General features: G+C 37.4%; 1 protein-coding gene across 1 annotated transcript in view; it reads left to right on the top strand.

Annotated features, from left to right (window-relative positions):
• LOC110677921 (probable serine/threonine-protein kinase DDB_G0282963) overlaps positions 1 to 19,188 on the top strand; it is a 329,903-nt gene that overhangs the window by 40,237 nt on the left and 270,478 nt on the right. The window contains exon 2 of the mRNA XM_021849937.1: positions 4,938 to 5,604. Coding sequence (XP_021705629.1) covers positions 5,455 to 5,604 — 150 coding nt within the window. The 5' untranslated portion in view covers positions 4,938 to 5,454. The remainder of the gene's footprint in view (positions 1 to 4,937; positions 5,605 to 19,188) is intronic.

Raw genomic sequence — 19,188 nt, 5'->3', positions numbered from 1 at the left:
CGTCTCATCCAGACGGCGTTTTTCTCCCGAATGAGGCGGGTCTGATATTGCCGCTTTCGTCTATAATGTTCCACGTTCTGTCGGGTCCCTTGCTGCAGCATGACCGCCCGCGCTGCATTTTTCTCCTCCAGAGTCTGCCTACATTCCTCGTCGAACCAATCGTTCCGTCGTCTCCGTCCCACGTACCCGTCATTGCTCTCAGCTGCAAGGCTATGCTGGAAATAGGTGTTACGAATGGCCGTATTCTTGTTGGCGGCAAAATTAGTCGTAAGCCGTTTTCGTTTGTCAGCCGGTGGACGCTGAACTTTCCAATCGTCGGTTTGAACTCCTCCTCCTGACCAACCTGAGCGTTTAGATTTCCTATGATGATTTTGACGTCATGGTTTGGGCAGCTGTCGTACTCGCGTTCGAGCTGCGCGTCCTCTTGTCATCGATTCGTTTTTTATCTGTCCGAGTCCGATACTTTGACGCACGATGGACGAACACTGTGTGATCGATAAGGCCACAGAAATTTACGCAAATCCAGGCATTGCATGATTCGTTCTCAATTGGTTTTGAACTACGATCAAAGCAAGCGAAGAAAAACATCGAATCTGTATCGGTTCATGACCGGAAATGTTCCGCAAGTTGTATCAAGCTTGATAAACAGCAGCAGCGAAGGAGTGAGATCTCTGTGATATTTTTCCACAGAAATGACAATGAAAGTATCCATGGAGGTTTTCACAGATGGCGTTACATTAAAATCCGTAAATTCTCCCTTTTTCCGGAACTCTACACATAATTTTTCACAAAGGTCCCTGTACAAGCCTACACAGAAGTTTCAATCATCTATCACAATAGATAGCTCTACAGGAATCTGTACAAAAGTATCCATAAAAGTCTTTATATAAGTCAAAATGGAGGTCTCACAGGAGTCTTCCGTTCAACATACTAAAATACTCCATGTCACTAGCTGATAAGAAGATAGGAAGATAGGTAGACAGGAAAATAGGAAAATAGGAAAGTAGGAAGATAGGAAGATAGGAATATATGGAGATATGAAGATAGGAAGATGGTAAGATAGGAAGATATGAAGATTGGAAGATTGAAAGATAGAAAGATAGGATGATAGGAAGATAGGACGATAGGAACATAGGAAGATATGTGCATAGGAAGATAGGTACATAAGAAAATAGAAAGTTGAAAAGATTGATATAAAGGAAGATATGTAGATATGACGATAGGTGGAGATGAAGATAAGAAGATAGTAAGATTGAAAGAAACGAAGATAGGAAGATAGGGTAATATGAGGATAGGATGATAGGAAGTAAGGAAGATAGGAAGATTGGAAGATTGAAAGATTGAAATATTAGAAGATTGGAAAACTGGAAGATTGTAAGATTGGAAAAATGGATGATTGAAAGATTGGAAGATTCGAAGAAAAAAAAAAATGGAAGAATGGAAGTTAGTGAGATTGGAAGAATGGAAGATTGGAAGATTCGAAGATTGAATGATTGGAAGAATGAAAGAATGGAAGATTGGAAGATTGGAAAATTGGGAGATTGTGATATCGGAGGATTGGAGGTCTCCGTGCATCATATAAATTCGGCTGATGCAATCGCAAGTTGGCCGCAATCGTTTTAAATTTGTCGAATTGTTCTTCGTGACAGTGAAAAAGTGGAAATCTTCTTTCGGCGTGAAATTGTTGCTCTTCCGCGTTTTAAATGTTGTTCAGTTTCACGTTGAAAAAAAAATCGAGTGCATTCAGTTTCTGAACCTGGGAAAACAAATACGTTGCAACCTGGATCAAGAGGGGGTGGACGTTGGCCGGCGCTGCGGCGGGGATTAAGTAACTTTATTCCGGAGGCTGCAAGCATTTGGTGAGTCCGTTCCTTTTAAACAGAATACCCGAATTTGGTTTAGATGTAACGGTTTCGTGATCAGATTTTCGCGATTCGGAGTGCGACATGTTTCTGCGGTTGTCCCGGGTGTTTTTTTCTCTCGCTTATTTGAAGTGTGGCAATTTACTCGTTTCAACCGGTCGCTTATCGTGGAATAGGCTATGCATTGTGAGTGCATTTTGGTCGGTTGTATGTTCATGTAAATGACAGTTCCATGTGAATCATAACAAAGTTTTTTTTTCTTATTTAGATGACCCTGATGGGATCTATTCTCCTTTTTACTAGGTAGAAAGCGGATCGTTATTACCGTTGAACGCGTAATCGACTATTTTGACGTGAAACAACATTCTTTCTACTGTAAATCAAACATTTGTCCTCTTTTGATTTCCGGCATTCAAGAGATTAAGTCAAAAACAATTAAACAAAAACTACTTTGGGTCAATCGCTAGCTTTTCAGGCGAATCCTGATGACCTAATTCCCCTCCCAACCCCCAACTCCGTAGCACTTATGAGGGTGTCGCTGAGTCGGAGGCCTCTCATTAAGTAAGTGCTACATCAACATTTCCTACCCCAATCCCAAGTTACGGTTAAGATGGGCGTGGCCGGGAATAGCAATATTCATGGTTTTGGTATTCTTATTTAAGATTGGATCAAGGCTTATTCCCTAGCCTTGGTCCTGAAGGCATTCTAGATGAGATTATCAAAAGAAAAAAACATGAATGTTGCTAGTATCCAATCTAAGAAGTATACCGAAACTACGCTAACGCTAACGCTATTGTGAGATCGGGGGATTGAAGGAATGGAACATTGGAAAATTCGAAGATTGAAAGATTGAAAGATTGGAAGATTGGAAGATTGGAAGATTGGAAGATTGGAAGATTGGAAGATTGGAAGATTGGAAGATTGGAAGATTGGAAGATTGGAAGATTGGAAGATTGGAAGATTGGAAGATTGGAAGATTGGAAGATTGGAAGATTTGAAGATTGTAGTATAGGAAGATAGAAAGATAAGCAGATAAGAAGATAGCAAGAAAAAGAAGCCTTCCTTGGCCGAGTGGTTAGAGTCTGCGGCTATAAAGCAAAGCACAGTGGTTCCATTTGTTCTACGAAGCGGTCACAAATCATTTCACTTAATATCCAATGACAAATACCATATGAAATCAACGAATTAAATATTTCTGATTATAAAACACAGTCGAGGTTGTTCTCGTCATCTGATATCACTTCAAAAGTTCTTATTAACGATTTAGGATGCGGAAACCATATTGCGAATTTGTAATCATCTATCTTCCTGTATCCACGATTAACTAAAATATTTGACATGTTATTGAAACGGATCAGGAAATGTAGACATTAGAAGAAATATATCATGATTGTTATTTTCCTATTTAAGAAAGTTCCCTGTTCAGAGCTGCTTCACGTGTTGTTTATAATCGTAGATTTGGTACATGGACATACAAAGCTTTTATTTATTTTTCTATGTGCCGAAGGTGTGCATACCTAATAAATACTTACTCTTCCTGATTGATTACGTCATTTTCACATCAGATCTCACCAAAATCGAATAACAAACATGTCACCTAATGTTATTGACCTCATGTTTCAAATACTTACGACTAAGAAATATTTAATGGACTATTTTAGAACATATTCTTGCTTTTTTCTTGTTCTCACTATTTTTTTTTTTGATTGCTGGATCTGTAGATACTGGAATATTGTTGAAGATATTGTTTCGATACCCATAATAAATACAAGAAAATTTTCATGTCGTTCCTCTGACTTTTTGGGATGTCATGTCGTGTTGTTGTACTACAACTAACTAATTGCGCTTCTATTGTCTCAGCGCCCTCACTGAAAATACTTATTATATCAATATGCAAAGTTGCAAGAGTATTCATATCGAGTGGAAGTAGTTACAGTTAAAAGTTCATTCCTTTGTACATTCATTCCATGTTAGTTACAAACATATTGGTGTGTGATAAATTCTATGAATATTTTTATCATAGCCTTTTTTGGTAAAAACTAACAACATTGATGGCACGCTACTAACTTATTTGCAATTATTTGCAGCTAGAACCTTCACAGGTTCAATTTTCTACTCTAACATGATCATTTGGTGGCAGATGTTTGATTAAATGTGATTAAGAAAATATTCAAAAACGTACCTCAAATAAAGTAATGTAGTTATATAATGGGACTATTTCCATCCTCATTACTCACATCAATACTGACTCGTAGATGTTACATAATACTCTGAAATGTATCGGAAGTGATAGTGATATGTACTAAGGTTCTGTAACCTAAACTGATTGAAAAATTATTTAATTCTGGTTTACGAAGACATTGAACAACATGCAAAAATCGCTTAATTTTTCATGTATTTTAAAAAAATAAATAAAAAAATACACTCGATATTCCATGGGTCTACTATGAATATTATTCAAGAACGTCTATAAAATTTATGTTTTTTCATTCTTAAGATCATAATTGATTCATACAAAGGTAAGAGAGTGAAAAACAAGACAACTCATTTTTCGATTTTTGACCTATGGGCGTTACCACTGGGCAAAGCCACGCTGAAGGTGTCTGGGTTCAATTCCCGGTCGGTCCAGGGTCTTTTCGTAATGGAAATTTCCTTGACTTTCCTGGGCATAGATTATCGTCGTACCTAACACACGATATACGAATGGCAAAGAAAACTTTCAGCTAATAACTGTTGAAGTATATAATCATAAGAACCCTCAGCTGAGAAGCAGGCTCTGTCCCAGTGAGGACGTAATGCCAAGAAGAAGAAGAGAGGAAGAATATTGAAGGATTGGGAAATTGTGAGATTGGAGAATTGGAAGATTGGAAGTTTGGAAAATTTGAAGATTGCAATATAGGAAAATAGGAAGATATGCAGATAAGTTAGCAAAATAAAAAGATATAATTTAGAAGATAGATAGTAGATGTGAACTCACACTTATATCCGAATTTTAAACGCACAATAATTGAAAGAGCTATTTCAAACTATAATTGTACATTAGAAATCTAATCCTTAATCCTTCTTTTTTTTCAGATGAACAAATGAAGTCATTGTCCAGAATATATAGTCTACAGCAGCATCAGACGTCCATTCCAAATGCAATATCCGGTAATCAATTAAGTTGAAAGAACCGGGAAAATCAATTACCGGGAAATTGATGTGAAAGCTCCATTCGGCAGTGTTACGCGAGCTTCCTTCATTCTACATTCCAGTATTAGTGGAGATATATAAGCGTCGAAAAGCGATTGCACATAGATAGCGTCAGTAAAAGTGTTGATCTTCCTGCATGTTTTATTCCGTCAATAGCAATATAAATTGCACCAAGAGGTTCCGGTGCAATTGAGTTTAAGTATAATCGGTAGCTGCGCTTCTGAAGAGCAATCCACGGAGCTAAAATGTGTGTGTTCATGCAATAAATAGTGCAGTAGTAGTTTCAAATGTGGCAGCAGCACTAAAAGTCGTTAAAGTTTATTGTGTCCGTCGATATAGTAATCGAAAATTTCTCTCGAAAAAAAAAGTGAGCTCGAGGTCATAAGTGATAAACAGCAGAATGCCATTCGGTCGGAAATCGCCCTTGGAGGCGCTGGCCATGCCAGGAGCCATCATCGCCTACAAATACAGCCAGTATCGTCAACGACGCCGTGAAGCAGCCAATCGACGGGTCACCGAGCGGGAACTCTCAGCATTGCACAACAAAATTGTAAGTAGTTTTTCGGAATTTTCATTCTCTATTTGCAACAAAAATAATCTAGGAGAGGATGTGACAAACAACAAATGTATGCCGAACGCAAACGGGGGGATAATGCGAGTGGTGGTGGGCGAACTGCTGCTACTCAATATTCCGCATTGGATGCCAACGATGAACTGCTGCTGGTGTGTTTGCGGCACAAATTCTGCGCAGTCAATGTCGAGATGAACGACGAACACATCCGATCTGGCAGTAGAGCAAATACGTGACTTTGCAGTCTGTTGTTCCTTGCGAAAACTAGGTCTGCACAGGGCTGTCAGGGTGCACGATTTATAGTTGCCAGCGTGCCAACAATTATTTGGCGCTTGTTGATGCCCTCTAGTGGCACAGCCTCTAAACCGCCCACGTTTGATGCGTTCACAAGGGGGGTAGGTTAGGGTGGTAGGTATTCAAATTCTATATGGGAACGTTAATCGGAGGGAAAACTTCTATTAGATGATAACCATTTTCAAGCAGTTCTGAATAGACATGCTTCCCATATTTCGTCGAATTCCAGTTTTATCTTCAATTAAGATACCCGTATGAAAACTAAAGAAATTCCATATGTTCCATGCCAACAACACCATTTGTAAAAATATGTGTACTGGGCTGAGGAAAATTTTGAAATTTTGGCTCCCCTATGCCAAAACGATGTCAATTCCAGACCGAAATCCGTACAGGCTCAAAATCCTTCCCTTGTGTTCATTTTTCCTCTAACCCTCCTACCCTAAGATATCCATGAGGTTTATAAAGCATATCCAGATATTTCCTAAAGTTAACAGAGAGGAGTTCCTAGGCACCATCCATGTATTATTTTTGTGGAGTAATCGACTGTATCTTTTAATTGTCGAATTTACGGCTATGCAGTCTTGGAATGATTCAAATGAGTTATATTTCAACCCAAAGTTTGTACACGGGGACTGTGTCTTCCTCAGGGGAATTAATTTTCCCTGAAGAAGACACAATCCCCTTGCTGTAAGGTTGGGTTGAAATAAAACTCGTTTTAATCATTCCAAGACTGCGTAGCCGTAATTTTCACAATCCATGTATTACGTAACACTAAAATTAGACATTTTTGACCTTTTCCCTTTCCTCCGTAGTTTTTTGTAAGAAAAAAATATATGAGTCGTTACGCTTGAGAGTTACGTAATGTGTGGACAGCGCTCTATAGATTTTCTGCGGATTTTCAGAGGTAACCAAGGAGATCCAAGAAGTTCCTAGAGATTTTCACGTGTTTTCAGGGACTTTCCCAGGGTGTTTTCTGAAATTCTGAAGGTTATCATAGTCGGTTACTAGGTGTTTCTAGAGGTTCTCAGTAGTCACTGGTTTGATAGATGATCCTCGACTTGTATGGTGATTCCAATACGTTTGATTCTGCGGGTACCAGGGAATTTCAAAGAGAAGCTCCAAGATTCCCAAAAAAGTCTCGTGTGTTTTGAAAAAAGACAGGACTTTTCCGTTTGACGAAAAGTTTCCACCGACTGGTGCGGGAATCGAATCCACACCTCGTGACACAATACGCTTAAACGACTGACGCCGCTAATCGCACGGCCACGAAGCCCACAATGAGTTTATAGATGATCTCAAGGAGAACCTAGAAATTTCACTAGAGAATCCTAGGGGTTACTAATGATAGGCGTGCATTATTTCACTTGACCACCTATAAAACATCCGAGTGGAGTCGAAATCCTGACGAGACTTTCTACAGTCTCGGAATCTGTTTCGGTTCGGTGTAAACTACTGCAACCAGTTTTCTTTGATCATTTGTGGTATACCCGTGTCCTTTGTTTAGTGTGTGTCTATTCCATAACTATTGAGAAATGATGAAGTACAGTGCCTTACTGATTTTGGTAACACCCGTTTTTGGCAACAAATCCCGATAACATACATCCCGATTTTGGACACACATTAGAAATTATATTCAATTGATCATAAAATACTAAATCCTATCATTCTGAGATAAAACACAGTGAACATACATCAAAATGAAAATGGTGGTGAAAATTAAAAGCAGAAAAACGTAGTTTTGAACGTACTTATGAGTAGAATTCATAATTTAAAGGATACTGCTTAACGTATAAGTAGACCTGTATATATTATTGCTACATAATTTAATAGGCTTAATTGGTGGAATAGGATTGCGATGGACAGTAAAAGCATGTATGATAAAGCATAATTTGTCATACTATGCTAAACACGATCGTTTTTTAGTTGTTGTCAATGTAAGAGTTTTTAAACATATCAATCGGATTGTGTGATTAAGAGTAGTGTTTGATCTTTCGATCTTCACGCTTGCTCCTGCGGGGGTGGGCGATGAGGGCAGGATCAAACATGTCACGCGTCGGTAGCATAGAAGTGAAAAGTGAACGGTTGCGCGCCTATTTTCTCTGAGTGCTTCTATATAGCCGAGCAAATGAGTGAAGCTGAAAGTGGATTGTTGCTGCTCAGTTGAGGATGACGGATCAATTGGTGAGTTCGTTTCATGCTACTATTTCTAAACTGTAAAATATGTAAGACTGTACATTTAATCGTTGCAACGGTGGGACGTAAACATGATTTTTCGAGAAACTTTGAATGGTTCGTCACTGTGAGTGTCGACATAAACTCTGATTCATGAATTATTTATGTTTAACATTTTTTTTTTCAAAACATCTCTTTTTACCTTTATTTTTGTAATTAAATAAAAACTTTGAAGGGTTCGTCCAACGACACTACAAGTCTAGACTTGCGAAAGGTTCACTTTATTCACTTTATTCGTCACCTCAAGTGTTGGCATAATTTTCCTCTACATAGAAATTGTTCATATCAAATGAAAATATAATATTTACATATAAGCATGTTTATATCTCACAAATAATTATTTATCATGGCCTAATCGCTTATCAAAGTGAATCCTGTGACCCAACGATCCTCCCCATTAACAAACATCCCTCCTAGTAGCCTTTGTGAAGATGCAGAGGCAAACACGGTTTCTAAATAGCAAAGGTTACACACTAACATTCCTTCCCCCAATCCCACCTGATTGCAAGGACGAGGCCGGCGCCGTTATTGACTCTGTATAAATAGAGGCACTGAATTATGCACATTGAAGAAGATTATGGCCAATCCCAGCCGAACTTCTAGTTGATTCTTCGTGCATTTTCACTGACTTCGGTCAATCACGGAATAGCAACCATTGATATGTGTAGTCAGTCTAAGCTAAGCTAAGCTAAGCTAATATCAATCGGATTGTGTGATTAAAGAAGTTTGGCGGTCTGAAATGCCTTTGAATGTTTTCAAATTATCTCTAGGCGGCAAAATCTCTTGAACTTTAATTAGCTAATGAATAAAATATAATATTTTACGAAATTTTTGATGAATGATTTCTTTAAGATATTCCGGGAGGCATTTTAGTAAGTGATTCGAAAAAATATACAGAGGAACTTTGTGCATAACTCTAGATGGCAGAAAATTAAAAATAAGTTAGGCGTTGTGATTGAAGGAATATTTATAAATTTATTTATTTATTTATTTATTTATTTATTTATTTATTTATTTATTCATTTATTTATTTATTTATTTATTTATTTATTTATTTATTTATTTATTTATTTATTTATTTATTTATTTATTTATTTATTTATTTATTTATTTATTTATTTATTTATTTATTTATTTATTTATTTATTTATTTATTTATTTATTTATTTATTTATTTATTTATTTATTTATTTATTTATTTATTTATTTATTTATTTATTTATTATTTATTTATTTATTTATTTATTTATTTATTTATTTATTTATTTATTTATTTATTTATTTATTTATTTATTTATTTATTTATTTATTTATTTATTTATTTATTTATTTATTTATTTATTTATTTATTTATTTTATTTATTTATTTATTTATTTATTTATTTATTTATTTATTTATTTATTTATTTATTTATTTATTTATTTATTTGGCAAATACTTGCTGAGTAAGGTACAACCTTTTAAATTTTAGCAATCGGAATTCAATAATACTTTATCGATCTTTTACTATTCAACTACTTAAAATCTACTTAGTTCCTTCTACTATGATGGTGTATGCACTGCCTGCGGAACTCTTTAATATTGGTACAGGATTTAACATAAGTTGGAAGCTGATTCCAATATACAATACCACGAACGAAGAATGTGGCCCTATAGTGCGAAGTGCAATATTGCGGTATAACAAAGTTATTTACGCGAGTGCTATGAAATGGCTGTAATTTGTCAAACAAGAAACGAGGTGTTTTGGTATTAATTAATTTAAAGAATGTTGAAATTTAAAACTATGAAAGTAATTTAAGGGAGAGTCCATGTACAAAGTTCTATGGATAATGCTGAAATGGATAGGGTAAACAGGTATAATACGCCCCCCCTAAGGGAAAACTGCTCTATCGCAGTGGCAAATGCATTTATTCTATAGTGTTTGGTGAAAAAGTGTTATTTCCTTAGTTGGTCATGCTCTGCATGCAACTTTCTCTTGTCAGGTAGCTTCTAAGAAGAATACGATACGTTTTCTGTAAACGGACAATATGCCCCTCCCGTAGAAAAAGTTCCACAGCGTTGTAGAAATGTTTCCAAGGAGATTTCCACCACTTGCTAAGCTTAAAAGGGTCCATTAGCAGTGGTCTTCCGGTAAATGTTTTTGTAATAAGTACAATATTAAAAAATGGGCTTCATTTACAACGAGGCTTGAATATCGGACCCAAAATTTTACGCCAAAAAGCTGATTTTTGATATTTTTTGAATTTCTATTGATTGTTCATACTTCCCAAAGATATCTTATATGCGCAACATCATTTTTTCGTGAATATTTAAGGTATATTTACGTATTGAAAAAGCCTTAATCTCTTGTAAATGAAGTGGGGTGTATTGCCCGGTTGGGGCGCATTATACCAATTTACCCTAATGGATAATGCAAAAAATCTTGGAAAAAAGTTATGATAAAAAATATGATTTTTAGGGGTCATTCACATACAACGGCATATATCTCAAAAAGTATAAGAGATAGAAAAATTGTGTCTTCGACAAAGTTGTTTCAAATTGCCAATTCTACAACTTTACCGAAGACACCATATGTCTATCTAAATGTTTTGAAAAAATATTTTTTCTATCTCACTGCTAGGTAGATTGATCACAAAACTTTTTTCGTGAAACGTTGCGCTTTAATATACCAAGAAACTTCTCCGAACAAACTATATCGCTAAAATCAACGGTAAGGGCGCTATTCAAAAGCGCATGAAAATGAGAAAATAAAACACAGTGCAGTCGCCCTGAACAGTGCCCTTAAGTCCTCTTCAACTGCAAAAAGCCAACGTGTGCGCGGTCTACCACGAAGCCGACGGCTTCGTCCGGTTTCGCTACTGAATATTAACTTTGCTTGTCGTTCTTTCCGGCATTCGTACCACGTAACCAGCCCAACGCAGCCTGCCGTGTTTTATGAGCTTGATAATATCCACTTCTTTATATACTTGGTACAACTTATGATTCATGCGACGCCGCCAGATCCCAGAACTCTAAAAGCTTTCCGGTCGACCTTTTTTAACGTCCAGGATTCATTGCCGTATAGAGCAGCCGGAAGGATTAGTGTTCTATATAGCGCGAATTTCGTTTTTGTCTGCAGACTACGGGACTTAAGCTGGTTACGGATCCCGTAAAAAGCCCTATTCGAAGCAGCAAGACGCCTTCTCACCTCGCGGGTAACATCGTTATCGCACGTCACTAAAGTACCAAGATAAACAAATTCTTCCACTACCTCAAATTTTTCACCACCCAGCACCACTTCACTACCAACGTCACGATTGGAGCCATGCTATCTACTAGTGATCATGTACCTTGTTTTGCTGGTGTTGACGGTAAGTCCAATCCTTGCTGTCTCCCTTTGAAAAGGCACGAATGCCTCTTCTACGGCTCGACGAACAATTCCGATTATATCGATATCGTCCGCAAACCCCAGGAGCATATGCGACCGGGTTACGATGGTACCGCTTCATTGCACGCCCGCTCTCCTTATAGCTCCTTCGAGAGCAATGTTGAACAAATGGTTCGAAAGCGCATCTCCTTGCTTCAATCCATCTAAGGTTACGAAGGAGGTTGAAGTCTCATCCGCAACCCGCACACTTGATTTCGCTTCATCCAACGTTGCACGAATCAGTCTAATCAGTTTCGCCGGAAAACAGTGTTCTACCATTATTTGCCATAACTCATTTCTCTTTACTGAATCGTACGTTTCATCTTATAAGTAACAAGCAGAAATGTTACCACTAAATCAGTTTATACAAATGGTTAGTATTGTGCACAAACTGAATTGAAAAGAGCTTATGCCTGCCTGAGCGGCTATCAAATTGTTTTCCATAAATAAAATGTGATAATGTTGATTACTTAATCATTTGTTGCTATTTTACGTGAGTCTGCAATTGTTCTAGGGATATTCTGATAAAAAATGGACCTCACGATAGGTAATCTATCCTTAAGGTGAAGATGAATCGAAACCAAACCTCAAATTTTCAAGTGCACAAATCTGGATAACTGCACATACGTTTGAGCTGAAAACTTAATCGATCGGTCACCTCCAGCTAGTGACCAATCGATTAAGTTTTCAGCTCAAACGTATGTGCAGTTATCCAGATTTGTGCTCTTGAACATTTAAGGTTTGGCTTCGATTCATCTTCACCTTAATGAGTATCTATCAAAATATGTTGAAGTCACAAATAACAATATTATCACATTTTTCATAGACTTTGCCATCGTCTCCTGATAAAACAGCTAGCTCATGTAAGACTACTTACATGTTAGTGTTTAACCTAGAGAAATTGTGTATAACTGCTGAGAGATTTCTAGACCAACCAGCCCATATAAACAAACAAACTCATCAATTTTCCGTAGTCGTATACTTGTCATTGAAAAATGTTACTGGATCATATTGCTAATTGCTTTATCTAATGGAGCAAAGAATCAAACCCTAATCAAGCGTCTTCTTAAACCTATAATAACTATTATGTAATGAAGCGAAGAAGCAAAAAAAGTATTGAAGCACTTCTCATACACTTCTCAAGAACAGAGAAAACAGGTAACTTGATAATAAATCTTCGAGCTGTTTAGTAGAATACCTATGAGTAGATGAAAAAACCGAATTTAGTACTATCCCATTTAATTCCACTAGAGTTTGTATCCTTTGACAGATACGCGTATTTCGATCTCAACTGTAAGGCCGTACTAGTACACGACACTGAAGACGGCCTTACAGTTGAGGTCGAAATACGCGTATCTGTCAAAGGATACAAACTCTAGTGGAATTAAATGGTATAGTACTAAATTCGTTTTTTTTTTAGGTAACTTGAACTTCCTAGGTATCCATTAGGAAGTTCGAAAAGAGTTTCTGAAAACATTATTGAAATTTACAACATAATTCCAGAAGCAGAGCAGGCGGTTTTAGAAGTTTCAAGAGCTTACAACCAGATCCCCGGGATGAGGTTTCGTTTATCGTGTGACAGGTACGATGATACTCAATACCTAAGAGAGACTAAAAAATTTCCATGGCGAAAAAATCTAACACAGACACAAATAGCGAGAGCAGTATCTAATTAAGTCACGCGAAACTTACTGGAGATACATATGTGAACTGATCCTTGTAACACACGAAAATGTTATTTTTGTTACACTGTGTTATCCTTCCATGAATGGTAGTTCATGATTCATTTTCCCTCCTACGCCAAAACCACTCCTTGAATTATGGTGAAAATCAACAGAAAATTGGCTCACACCGACTATTCCAATATACGAGCTTCAGACAGACAAATACCATTCGATTACGATGAAAGCAAAGGAAATCCCGTGGGATGTCCCAGAGAGAAACCCACGTGATAACAGTCTTCATAAACCCACTCCCTCAATCTGCCTTGGCGGAAGGGATGTTTTTTCATTGGCTTCGTCTCGTGCGTTTTTACCTCATGATGTCTTCGATTCGTTACGTAAGGATAACTTATTCTTTGGTTGATTTGGTCTTGGCACATGATTTTTTTGGTAAGCACGCAGTGCTCAAGGATGATGTGCGTATAGCATACCGTCGAACTGGGGGTAGAATCAACTAAATATCGATTTTTTGCTTTACCATAATCGTAAAAGTAGAGCTAATTTTAGTATTTCATTTGATCGTTATTTTGATAAGAAAAAGTTGGAGAAGGTGGGATGTTTTCTTCTGTACCTTCGGCTGACTAGAATGATTGCTACTCAGTTATAAATAGCAACTCCTATATTCGCCAGCCCAAAACCCAGCTGAGCTGATTTTTACGCTATTTTCACGGTCACAACATACACCCACACCACCGATAGCATTCCAAGCACGCATAGCAACGTTTTTCAGGAATCCATTGCTAAATTATTAGGTATTTTCGGCAAAAAGCAAAAATCATGCCATATTCTCCAACCCTCCAAACCAGGGCCCCGAGTCAAGTGAGTGAAGTCTTTCGAACGTCCTTCGTGGAATCAGGAAAACCCAGTTTATCGGTTATTGATCGGCGGCTAGCTAATCAAATATATAAAGCAGAAGTTGGTTCGCACAAAAAACTCTTGACCTGACCTGTGATTCAATGATTCAGTCAATGGATGGTTGAAAACTAGCCGAAATGCTGACGTATGTGTTTGGAAACAAGACCCACTTCAACGGAACTCTGGCTCGTGATGTTTGTTTTATTACTCAAAGCGGTAGAGTAAAGTGGAGCAAAAGTTTATTTTTTATGTTTTTTAGACAATTCAAAAGAAATATTATAAAACTTATGGTGGTTTAAGTGCTGATCAAGTTTGAGACTTTAACTCCAAAAATTAAAGAAATCGCCCAAACAATTATAATTTACGTATAACGAGATCACCGTTTGCGTTGTGTAATACTTATTTGTACAAAGATTCCGTATACGATGTTGTCAAAAAGCTTTATACAAACAAAAATTGAGGTGATAAATGTGCATATTTTATATGATGAAAATTGGTATACAATGCGAGTGTATATGTTTTACTGCGAATTGATCCGGACTTAATTTATGATAACAAAGTTTATTTGACAGCTACTACGAATGATCCGACTTACTTTGTACGTGTATACAGTACGAAACAAAACGCACTGATGGACTCAGAAAATAGTGTTTTATGCGATGAAACTCGACATTCATGCGAATTCCGTCACCTTATTTTGCAGGTGTGATATAATCCACATATGCAAACGACTTTTTACGTACATTCTTATGCGAGTTTTGGTTGGCTGGGCAATTGAGATTTGGAAAAGTTATGACTATTTGTTGTTTTTAGACGTAAAGTATAAAGTATGCCGGTCATAAGAGTATCGATAATTTGTGTTTTAGTTAACAAACGTTTGCCTACATTAGTTTCGAACTCATGCCTCGTAGGGCTTGTTTGAGATGATACATTTTATAACTGTTAATACTAAGAGTGGGTAAATATTTTGACACTAGTTTGTTCTGCCAAATTGTAGCCGAGATATTAAATGATAACTTTGTGGTATTTTTTTCAACTGTAATAGTTTTTCGCAAAGTATTGATTATTCCTCTAAGATCGAACTTTTGCCCCGCCTTACTCTAGTAATTTGGTCCAAGTCAGTCCAAGTAGCAGACAGCCAGACGGAAAACCGCTTATTTTAACTGCTGCTCCTTCATTAAAATTTATGAAGCACACCTGACTGAAGGAACGAAACTTCAAGTTTATTACAACTGCACGTTGATAATAAATATTAGTGCTTAATGTTGTGCTGCTCAAGGCATTCAGATTCTTTGATGACGTTTCAGATTCGAATAATCTTTCGTAAACTTACTGTTGTCGAATTCATAAGAAGCTTTGATTTTAACAGAGAGTTGTATTCAAAAGAGTTTTATCAAATAAGATGAACGAAGCAGACATCAGACGGACTTGGATTGTACAGTTAATGAAAATGGGTGTTTTTTAGATCTTGCCTTCACTGTTGCTCTTCTGTAACATTCAACTTGTATGTAGTTCTTTTTTACCAGATATACCCAATTTTTACCATTATTTTCAGCCGTATGCGTCGTTTGGTATTAGCTTTTGAATTTCTCTAGGAATTGAAACCGGAATTCCTCTAGACGTTTCACCAAAGCATTTTCAGGATTGAGCCTTATTTTTGGTTTTTGCAAGCATTTCTTCTTGAAGTACCGTTTTGATTCATATTACGGACACTTAAGGCCTCAGAGAAGTATAACTCAAGAAAAAGCATGTAAAATAAATCACTCCGTATGATTCCTCCACGTTATCAAACCTTCAAACCCCTTAACTTTCGAGTAGTGAGTGAAGATTTCGATTCCGAAACATGAATAATTTTAAATAAATAGAAATGTGTGGACTTTACATGATTCTTATTCCGGACGCTTCCTTACTTTTGCCCCATATTCCGGACACTTCGATTCGAATTCCGGACAGGTCAAACAAATCATAAATAAGTCATTAAATGAAATCGTTAAGCCACTAGAGAGACGCTTAATGAAGTTGAACATTATACATTTTAATAGATATCTATGGAAAATGCTCATTAAAACGAGCCTTGAAAGTGATAACTTTCGAACGGCAAAAATTGAAACATTTCGTGTGAAATGTTTCCCATACAAAGTAGAGTGTCCGGAATTTGAAGCTGTCCGCAATATGAATCAAAACGGTATAATGAATCGTATTCCTTTCTTACTTGGATATCTTAAGGACGTTTCTATTGATGTAAATCCTTGAAATTATAAGATTCTACTATAAATCATTCCATGCATTCTTAATAGAATATATCCAAGTATTTCTGAGAATTGAGTTGTTTCTCCAGGATTTATTTTGAATAAGTCCAGAAATTACACTTTTCGACAAAAAAAAAAGTCGATCTGAATGCACAGAGACCGGACACCCCGGGCTTGAAAGTATAAAAATAAACAAAAATAATGGCGTTTTCAAAATGTTCGTGTCTGCCCCAGGTCATTTTTAAAATATACTTGAACTGTTTGCATTTTTTATTTAAAAATCTAATCTAATCAATAAACCGACACAGTGTTTTATATTCAGGATAGCGGAATTAATGTGCCATATAATGTTTTCAACTTTAAATACAATATGAAGAGTTGTAATAAGATTTGCAGAGAGCTCTCCGCCCTTTTTTGTACCCTCCCCATTTTTAAAGTATCGCAAATGATGGAATATTTGATATACAGGGGGTTGTCAAAATAACAAACACACAGGCAAACACACAGGGACAGGCAAAAATTGGGCCAACTTTGGAATGATGTAACTTTGACAAAGATTGACCGATTTCAATGCTTTAAGAAGCAATGAACGGGTCAACTAATCTAATTTTGAGGTGCATCCATGGAGATGAACTATGACCACCGGATACCGGTGATAATTCGGATTTCCGGAAGCATGTCTTATGCAATAAAATTATTACGTGTTTTTAGCAAAGGTCTCGGCTAATTTAGGCGGAAAAAATCATCTCTGTTCGACCATAACTTCATGAATATTTAACCGATTTCAAATATTTTACATTACTTTCGAAGGTGATTCAATTTTTTTAACTGTACAAAAACAACACTATTTTTTAACGAAAAATATCTACTTTCCAAATGTTGACAGTGAAACGTTAATACTGAAGCTGAAACTTGGTTTTCTCATTTGTTAAACCTTTGGAATAAAATTACAAAGTCATAAAATAACAATGTTATGGAGCCTTTACTGAAACTCGTATTTTAAAACTTTAAAATTCACCTTCTTATCGCTTGCGCCACCAATAAATCTTAATTTTTTTGGCTTGAACTCTGTTTATTTTTTGTTATTTGCATTCAGAAGAGCAAACGAATTTTTGGTTTCGAGAACTTTCTAAAATTAAGCAGCACCCTAATTTGAATGCTTTAAAATATTCTTGGCAATTCTGTTGGCAAGATCCTTGCCAGAAAACTTTTGTCTGATTCCTTAGTACCTCTCGTGTAAAAGTTTGAGGTCACCTCAAAAACATTCTTATTCTTCTTGATGGTATTACGTTCTCCTGAGACAGAGCCTGCTTCTCAGCTTCGTGTTCGATGAGCACTGTCGGCACAGAATTCGTGGACGGCCCACATCCACACAGATAAACTGAATCTCTCTCTACATTTTGTATGAATTTGCACTCACTCTCTACAAATACTACACACTCGAATTGTTGAAACACTACACATTTGATCCTATTCCTGAGATTAATAAATTAGTTATATTGAATTCATTAAACCGTACGCACGTTTTTCAATTTCGCTCCGAATCGGATTGGGAAATCGTTCTCCGGTTTTTCGTACAGTTTCGCGAACCGTTCGTCGTACTCCGGGCTCCATAGTGGTCCTTCGAGCCGGATCCGGGACATCAAGTGTGCGTTTTACCATACTTTTAACCGCTCCCGCGCTATCATCCGTGAACCGGAGTTTACCGTCGGTCGTAGTCAATCGTTCGCGATCGTCATGAAGAAATTGACCCGTGAAAGAAAAACGCTCGAGGCTCGACTGGATCGCGTCGTTCAGAATGTGGATGCATTAAGGCAAGATGAAACTGTGGAGGACGTCGAGCTCCTCACAGAGCTAGATAGTGTAGAGCAAATCTGGGCAACATATCTTGTCGTGCATAAGCAGATGTTGGAGATTTGTGCGGATGACGAGGAAGAAGAAATTTTCAAGCAGTTTGAAGCCTTTGATCGGCACATTGTGATCGTGAAGAATAGCCTGCGAAAACAATTGAAAAGGTTGGACTTTTGTTCTACTCGCCGTGAAGCTACAACACAAGATGGCGGAGATGCTATTAAACAGTTGGCCGAACAGCAAGCCGATTTTTTCCGCATGATGTCCACCCATTTCAATGCATCGACTGCTTCTACGAGCACCAGTCCCACCTCTGTTGCTGCAGGTTCAAATGCTTTACCGCATCCGGACCTCAAGTTGCCCCGTATGAATCTGCCAATCTTCAGCGGAAACATCCTTGATTGGCCTTCGTTTTATGACCTGTTCGAAAGCGCCGTTCACCGAAATCCTTCTCTGCAGGATAGCCAGAAGTTGTACTTCTTAAAAACTAATCTGGCCGGTGAAGCAGCTTCTCTCGTGTCCCATCTAAAGATTGAAGACGCCAATTATGCGCCCGCGATAGCGAAGTTGAAGGAGAGGTACAACAAACCGCTCAACATTGCGGCACAGCACATCCAGCGATTTTTGACCCCACCTGCAATGACGTCACCCACTGAACACGGTTTACGCTCGCTCCACGATATGTCCGATGAGGTCGTTCGGGCCCTTAAGGCAATGGGAAGAGAAGATCGTGATATTTGGCTGCTGTACATTCTGGTGGAGAAATTGGATCCCGATACAAAGCAATTGTGGTGTCAAAAGAAAGCTGAGTTGGAGGATGATGAGATCACTCTCGAACGTTTTTTCAAGTTCATCGACGCTCAGAGCAGTGCATTAAGCGCAGTGAAACAGAGTCGCCAAAGGCCTTCGGTCGCCGTTAAATTCGTTCCGAAGCCTCACCCTAGAGGGGTTTCTA

Source organism: Aedes aegypti, chromosome 3, assembly GCF_002204515.2.
Source record: "Aedes aegypti strain LVP_AGWG chromosome 3, AaegL5.0 Primary Assembly, whole genome shotgun sequence".
Lineage (NCBI taxonomy): Eukaryota > Metazoa > Arthropoda > Insecta > Diptera > Culicidae > Aedes > Aedes aegypti.
The sequence above is the reverse complement of the archived record's forward strand: the minus strand, read 5'-3'. Positions and strand labels throughout refer to the sequence as shown.